Source organism: Thunnus albacares, chromosome 4 (assembly GCF_914725855.1).
Source record: "Thunnus albacares chromosome 4, fThuAlb1.1, whole genome shotgun sequence".
Taxonomy (NCBI): Eukaryota; Metazoa; Chordata; class Actinopteri; order Scombriformes; family Scombridae; genus Thunnus; species Thunnus albacares.
Genome location: NC_058109.1, coordinates 273,797 through 282,393, shown reverse-complemented (window position 1 = coordinate 282,393; position 8,597 = coordinate 273,797). Strand labels below are relative to the sequence as shown.

Here is an 8,597-nt window from a genome sequence, read left to right as displayed (position 1 = left end):
GAAGGCGGGAGGCGCGTTCATCTTTCAGTCTGGTCGCGAGCAGCGAGCGAGACACACCGGAAAAGCTCCAAACCGCGTTACTGGGCTCGTTGGAGATGAACTGTGCGTCGCCTGGAGAGCAGCAGAGATCCGCGGCGGCAGCAGCAGCGGGAGGGGGGGGGGGGCACCTTTAATCGGCCCTATGACGTCACATGACGGAGGGGAGGGGGAGGTTCCGTCTCTTCTTCTGAGCCATAAATAACAGAACAACATGAACAAACACTGCTGTAATAATGAATTATTAGATGAACTAACACTGCATGGACTCATATGACTGTAACAGTAAATGCAGGAACAGTTGAACAGGAAGTGACGCCGTAAAGTAAATTCTACAGTATTTACTTATTTTACTCTGATTATTGGATTTTTATTATTTACAATTGTTGACTGTTGGCTCAGACATTCTTTCTGTTTGTTTCAATCACAAACATCTGTTTTATTTTTATTTATTGTAAAACTGAACAATACTAAACATCAATAGACTTCATATGTTAATGTTTAAGGGGTAAATAAATTATATAATGAAAGAAGAAAAAGAAAAAAGCTTCAGTAGTTCAGACGATTATTATTATTATTATTACACATATTAAGAATTTTCAAGGCTCGAGGTTTGTGGAGTGCTAAACAGGGTCTATGTATTTATGCATTCCATTTATAAAAAAATAAAGATTTGCTGTTATAAAATACTTTGCTAAGATAATTAACAGATTTCTGATATAATACTATTTCTATTCTGAACTGCAGACGTCATAAAAACCAAACTCTTATTAAAGTTCTGGAAAGAATGATGGCAACCTTTCAACCAACACTGCCAACATCTCCACTGTGTAAACATCTAACTTGCTGGTGCCGCCACCTCAAATCCTGTCACTCAGGTCTCAGGTTTCTTAGCAACATCCGTATAAATCTGTAAAATCACTTTACTTTTTCATTACATAATGGCTGAATGCACTCACCACATCAGTTTTATCTTTCTCTTTCCTTTTTACCTCCAACAAATACCGAGTCTCACAATACCAGACAGTCGAAGATTCTCCAGCTACCGAAGTCTAACACGGTAGTTGCTCAGCAACAAACCTAGGCACCTGACCAGAGATGATGCTCTCCACCTCTTCTCCACCTCTGAACTGCAGGTCATCGCCCCGGTATGAAGTGCCGCCCTAAAGACTCTGGATTGGTTCTGCAATGCAGGTTTAATTTAAACTCTAATTGTTTCCACCCAGTTTTAACAATGGAAGCTGGGAGATCGTCCTCAGTCTGTATGAGCGAAGCATTTAGAGACTGTGAGTCTAACAAATACCAGTTTACAGGCCAGACCAGCATCCATGGAGCCACCACTGGATAAACTAGTGAAGGTTTATCCTCACATAAAACACTGCAAACTCTTCTGCATCATCATCCCCTACCCGATACCCCCTACCCGATACCTCCTACCTGATACCTCCTACCTGATACCCCCTACCTGATACCCCCTACCTGATACCCCCTACCTGATACCCCCTACCCGATACCCCCTACCCGATACCTCCTACCCGATACCTCCTACCCGATACACCCTACCCGATACCCCCTACCCGATACCCCCTACCCGATACCCCCTACCCGATACCTCCTACCTGATACCTCCTACCTGATACACCCTACCTGATACCCCCTACCTGATACCCCCTACCTGATACCCCCTACCTGATACCTCCTACCTGATACCTCCTACCTGATACCCCCTACCTGATACCCCCTACCTGATACCTCCTACCTGATACACCCTACCTGATACCCCCTACCTGATACCCCCTACCTGATACCCCCTACCTGATACCTCCTACCTGATACCTCCTACCTGATACACCCTACCTGATACCCCCTACCTGATACCCCCTACCTGATACCTCCTACCTGATACCTCCTACCTGATACCCCCTACCTGATACACCCTACCTGATACCCCCTACCTGATACCCCCTACCTGATACCTCCTACCTGATACACCCTACCTGATACCCCCTACCTGATACCCCCTACCTGATACCCCCTACCTGATACCTCCTACCTGATACCTCCTACCTGATACACCCTACCTGATACCCCCTACCTGATACCCCCTACCTGATACCCCCTACCTGATACCTCCTACCTGATACCTCCTACCTGATACACCCTACCTGATACCCCCTACCTGATACCCCCTACCTGATACCTCCTACCTGATACCTCCTACCTGATACCCCCTACCTGATACCCCCTACCTGATACCCCCTACCTGATACCTCCTACCTGATACACCCTACCTGATACCCCCTACCTGATACCCCCTACCTGATACCTCCTACCTGATACCTCCTACCTGATACACCCTACCTGATACCCCCTACCTGATACCCCCTACCTGATACCCCCTACCTGATACCTCCTACCTGATACCCCCTACCTGATACCCCCTACCTGATACCTTCTACCTGATACCCCCTACCTGATACCTTCTACCTGATACCCCCTACCTGATACCTCCTACCTCACTCTCCCAGCTCTCCTGCAACTCTCTCTCATTTGAGGCTGAGAATCACTGTGTGCTGCATTTCGGCCCGGCAATTATCCTTCAGTTGCATCAACCAACAGCTTTTCATTTCTACCTGTAGAGCAGGTACTGCTGCTCTGCTGTAATCCAACACAGATCTTATTAAGACCATAGACGCAGTCAAACATCTCATCACATTAACTACTGTTTTGCATATTTTTTCTATTCTCCTGATATGATCCGTCTGTGTTAACTGTGAATCAGAAACAACTCCCAGATCTTTAAATGTTCCAACCCTTTCTAAATCTTTCCTGTACATCCTTAGCTTCATCCCTTCCTCACTGCTTTTCACTGAACCTACAGCTCCAACCATAACTCCTCCACCACCTCATCAACTGCTCCATGTATCTGTTCCTGTATTATTGATCATAATGATGAAGAGTAGCGGGCTTATCACACTGCCTTGTTGAGTTCCATTTCTGTGTACTGGTTTGACCAGTCTGATCCAATCCACACTTGAATTTTTCTTCCAAACAGAAAATCCTTTATCCAGTTAAAAACTTTCCTACCAACATTCGTCCTGCAGTTTAATTAACGATCATTCCCTCCATGTTGGAGTCCACAATATTCCTTCCTTTCCTAAATCCAGTCTGACAGCAGCTTTCCTCTCTTCTCAGGCTCATATGACGACTTCTCTGTTATCATCCTTCTCATTATCTTGTATAACTGTGATGTTTGGCCTGTAAACTGCAGGTTTAGATGGTTCTTTGCCAGGTTTCCGTCTCAGAATCACTGCTGCTTCTTTCCTTTAATCTTCTCTGTTCCGCTTCTGTTATAAAGATGCAGTAACTTTCCCTCCACAGCATATCTGATCTTTCCCTGGAGGTTGGTGTTGATCTGTTTATTGCTTTCATCATCTCTGCTGAAGTCAATGTTTCATCAGTGATATAATCTGTTTCTTCCCTCCTGTCTAACACACCTGGATGCTGACTTGTTCTTTCTTCTCCTTTGCTCTTCTTCTCACTTCCCTGCCTTTTCCTTCCCATTCCATTCTTCCTCCTCTTCCTCATTCCTCATACTTCTCCCACAGGTGTTGTTCTTCTTATTTTGATGCACAACGTTCTCCAACTTGCCCTCTGAGGTCGTATTCAGACCAAATCAGGCGGAGGAGGTGTTTGTGCTCATCCTGGTCTTTATCCTCCCTCATGACAGAGTTCACAGCTCTGATCAGTCTGATCTCAGCTGTGATTGGCCACCGTAGCCTTCAGCCAGTGCATTTCTCCAAAAGTTGACTCTGGCTGAACTTTCCAGCCGCAGTCTGATGCGGCGCCGCTGCGGCCAAAACACCTACATCCAAAATGTACTTCCTCCATTCAAATGAATGATCTGAAAGCTTGTTGTACTGTTCTCATCGCTGCTTCTCTTACTGAATCAAATACTGCGTGTTACTGGTTCTTTTATTCTATTCCTGTTTCTGACAGCCTGACGCTCCTCCGTCCACCGCGGTACCAGTTTCCTGTTTTTATTGATCCATCTGCTGCCATAATAATTGCTGATTCTTTATTTCATCTATATCTCCAGAAATATCAATCTTTGTCCTTGTTACCTCACCCAACTTCTGGAATTCATCCCAATCTGCTTTTCCAAAGACCCACTTTGGGATTCCAGGAACTGGTCTCAGACTGGGTGCTAACTGGGACCAGTTACTAAGTCCAGCCCAGGGATTAAACGTTAATGTAACATGCACTGCCAATGTTTACTCTCATTCCTCTACCATCATTCATACAGACCAAATTCCTTTCATCCATTTCAGTTTGTATATTTGTTGTTTTCAGTCTTTGTGCTTCACTGTTTTTCCTCCTTTGAAATCCCTCTTTAGTTCCTCCAGACCTCCTCCTGTGATCATGTGATCAGGTGATCATGTGATCCCTCCTTTACATCCACCACCATGTCCTGCTCCGTCCTGCCTGTTTACCATCTAGGGTTTCCTCTCTCTTTTAGTTTCAGTGCTTTCTCGAGTTGTTCTTCATTCTCACCAACGAGTTGCCGTCATTAAGGACCTTCACATATAGTATCTCACTCTCTTACTTCCCACAGCAGTTATTGGCACAAACATGTTTGACTTTCTCACCATGATGTTGTGGCAAAAAGAGGTAGATCAAAGAGGAATCAGTCGGTCGAGACACAGGTGTCAGATGGGGAATCTCTTTATTCACAGCAGCCCTACTAACAATGAAGTCAGAGATATCTTCCAACGTTAAAGAACGTGACCTTTTTATACTGAAGACTGTGTGTGTCTTCAGTATACACAGTGTGTGTATGTGTACGTGTTGGGTGGAGAAGTTTCATCCTGTGTACCAGACTCTTTGGCTTTCCCAAATCCTAAAGAAGGGTGGGACATTTTTCAATTTCACTTATCTTGAACTTTGACCAAATGTGAGTAAGCATCTCTGCAGTATGTGTGTACTTCGCCCCTTTCCCAATATTCCAGATGTCTCCTGTTTGGTTGGTGTGCTGACGTTCGACATCGGTCCAGGTCACAGTGACCTGGCTCTCATTCTCCTACAATAACAAGACATTTGTCAGGTCTGTCCCTCTCACAGTCTTCTTCCTCACTTTCACACCTCTCATCGTTGTCATTTCTTATTCTTTTATTGCCTTCAGCGTGTGTCTCGTTCCTCATTCATCTGTCCTGTTAAATGCAGTGAGACTAGTGAACGCAGATGCAAACACAACCAGAGAGCCGGCTGAGCATTAAAGGGATTTACTGCAAAACTGAAGAGGAGTGAATGAGGAGAAGTAGAGCAGTAAGCCGTAAGTTTGACCAGAGCAGAGCTGAAGGATGCAGGATGAGTCTGGATCTGATGCTGAATGACAGAATCCCTGCAGACCAGAGCAGAGCTGAGAGAACATGGAGAACATGCAGAACATGGAGAACACAGAGAACATGGAGAACGAGGTTAGTCAGGGAACACAGCAAAGAACAACTAGCAAACAGGCAGAAATGAGGCTGGAGACTAGAACACAAACACAAACACACACACACACTGGTAAAAACACTGAATAAAGCAGTTTCACAGTAAAATTCAGTGTTTCTCCGACGCTGTTCAGCAGTCACAGGACGTCTGGTAGCGGCTGCTGGCAGAGCGGCTGATAGGCGTTTCCCATCATGCCCGGGGTCTCGCAGTCAGTTGAGAGCAGCTGCGGCTTTAAAAACTGCGGCCGCCTTGATCTTGTGACTTAATCGTTGGCTGCACGTGTGTGACATCAGAGCAAGTCGAGCTCAAGACTGCAAAAAAAATACAGACGTAGTCACCGTGACATCACTCGTTGGTTTGTGAACTGCCGTTTTGAAGCCTTGAATTGAGTGATTTGACTGTCGCTATCTTGGATATTTGGAGTCAGAAGTGACCATATTTGGAGGAGAGGGTGGAGCTGACCATAGCGCTAGCTGCTAGCTTGGTTAGCACAGTGCATTTACAGTCTGTGGTTAACTGTAATAATACTAATGCCAATGCTAATTTCCACAAGCGAAAAACAGGCTTAAAATAATTAAAACAAATGAACTTAAAGGAAAAACTGACCAGCCGACTCCTTAGAGGATCTTTTATCACAACCAAACACTGAATGAAACTTTTTTTAGGCGACTAAAATGTTTCAATTAACTGTCATGAACTGAACACACACTGAAATAACGACGATACACCCGTACTCTGTGAATCTGGGGTTACGCAATGTTTACGTTACGTAATCAACACTGTCGTTGTGGTCGCAACTTGTCAATCACAAAGTAGCCACGCCCTAAAGCATTCGCTGCTTTATCGCCTATTTTACTCGAAATGGGAACATAATTCCAAAATGAACATCATGCTGTATTGAAGAAGACTTGAAACTAGTGATTGAGACCATAAACTCGTTAGGAAAGTGTTTACTGAGGTAATAAATCCAGTGAGCAGTAGAGTTGTTTTCTCATAGACTTCCATACAGTCGCCCCCTGATGGCCATTAGAGAGAATGCAGGTTTAAGGCACTTCCTGAGTTTCCTGCTTGAGTCAGACATTAATCTAACTGGGTGGATGGGTGGCGTGGAGGTATTGAATACTAACTGGGAACAGTTGGCCAGTGTCCAGATCCCAGTCCACTGACCGAGCCTTGTTGGTTTTGTCTTACACTGACACTAACATGCAACTCACATTAGTCACACATAAACATAGTGATACTGATACTGAAGTTTGTTGTGGTCATAACAACCTTCACCTGAAATATTCCAGGTTAACCTTTTCTTTAAACATTTCTTACATAGAGTAGAATACTCCCACAGTATTACTGGTGCTCCTTACCAACGATATTCTGTGGTTTTCCATTATATTCCATAATAACTTAATAATAATAATAATTTTGCTTCATTACAAAGGTCAGAATTGAATTTTAAAAAGGAAAATAGGCTACGAGCCACAAGACTGTAACGAACTCATCACATCGAGAATGTTTGCTCACGCTCACCCTCCTGAATCACAATTATTATATGAAAATAAATGTTAAATATATGCAAGATAGACATCACATGTTAGGCCTACAGTCTACTACGGTACACATCATCATTAAGCTTCAAACATGTTGAATTAAAAACATCATCTGACTAAAAACGTCTCATATCTTTTTCCTGAAAGACAGACGTCTGTGTTCTGGTTAATATGCAGATTATAATCTGTCATTAGCCTTTAACACATATAACAGCTTAACAACCATCACATACAAACCCAAACACCTTGAAATGTTGAATGTTTGTGCTTTAGTGGTTCTGGTTGATCCAGACTGTATTCTGGTTGATCCAGACTGTGTTCTGGTTGATCCAGGCTGTGTTCTGGTTGATCCGGACTGTGTTCTGGTTGATCCGGGCTGTGTTCTGGTTGATCTAGACTGCGTTCTGGTTGATCCGGGCCGTGTTCTGGTTGATCCAGACTGTGTTCTGGTTGATCCGGACTGTGTTCTGGTTGATCCGGGCTGTGTTCTGGTTGATCCGGGCTGTGTTCTGGTTGATCCGGACTGTGTTCTGGTTGATCCAGTCTGTGGGTCCGTGTTCCTCCGTCCAAACATCTGTTCAACTGGTTTGATAACAGGATGAATAAATACACATAAAACATTATTTTGTTGCTGTTCTTCGTGTGAGGATTGTAACAGTTTGGTTGCTGCTGTGTCTGGTGCGTCTCTCTTAATGCAGATGATCCCTGCAAGTATTTAATGAACTCAAGCAGAAATCTTCCAACGTTGCCGTCGTTTTAGTGCCAACGATGCTTCTACTGATAAACACTGGACAGAGAGAAGAAGCAGGAAGCAGCTGAACATCATTGATTATTCAAATCTCCAGACGCGCTGACAGGATCTAATATCAATTAATGTTAACTGACAGCATTTCCTGGTTGAGCTACAGTGGAGGGATTATTGATTATCTGCAGCGATTTATTTTTGTATAAAATGTCCTTATTATTCAAGATAAAGCATCTGAAACACTAACGAGGCTACGAGAGCTCGGCTCTGAAAGTCTGTCTGATGTTTTATCAACAGAAAAAAAGTTTTCACAAAACTCAAAGTCACAAGTCACATTAACATGCAGGAATATTGATACTGATCAATATGCTGATCGATATAGTGATAAATATACTGATCAATATACTGATCGATATACTGATCAATATACTGATCAATATACTGATCGATATAGTGATAAATATACTGATCAATATACTGATCAATATACTGATCGATATACTGATAGATATACTGATCAATATACTGATCGATATAGTGATAAATATACTGATCAATATACTGATCAATATACTGATCAATATACTGATCGATATAGTGATAAATATACTGATCAATATACTGATCAATATACTGATAGATATACTGATCAATATACTGATCGATATACGGATCGATATAGTGATAAATATACTGATCAATATGCTGATCGATATACTGATCAATACACTGATCGATATACTGATCAATATACTGATCAATATACTGATCGATAA

General features: G+C 43.1%; 1 protein-coding gene and 1 long non-coding RNA gene across 2 annotated transcripts in view; both read right to left on the bottom strand.

The window, feature by feature from the left end:
- Positions 1–158, bottom strand: part of polr2j (RNA polymerase II subunit J) — a 1,635-nt gene extending 1,477 nt beyond the window's left edge. Inside the window, exon 1 of the mRNA XM_044348522.1 lies at positions 1–158. This exon is cut by the window's left edge and continues 122 nt beyond it. Within this exon, the coding sequence (XP_044204457.1) occupies positions 1–21 (21 nt within the window). The 5' untranslated portion in view covers positions 22–158.
- Positions 159–4,745: 4,587 nt separating this feature from the next.
- Positions 4,746–8,208, bottom strand: LOC122980473. The gene is made up of 2 exons (XR_006403046.1): positions 7,322–8,208; positions 4,746–5,843 (listed from the first exon to the last, which is right to left on the bottom strand). It is a non-coding gene; the product is annotated as an uncharacterized LOC122980473 (long non-coding RNA).
- Positions 8,209–8,597: the final 389 nt, after the last annotated feature.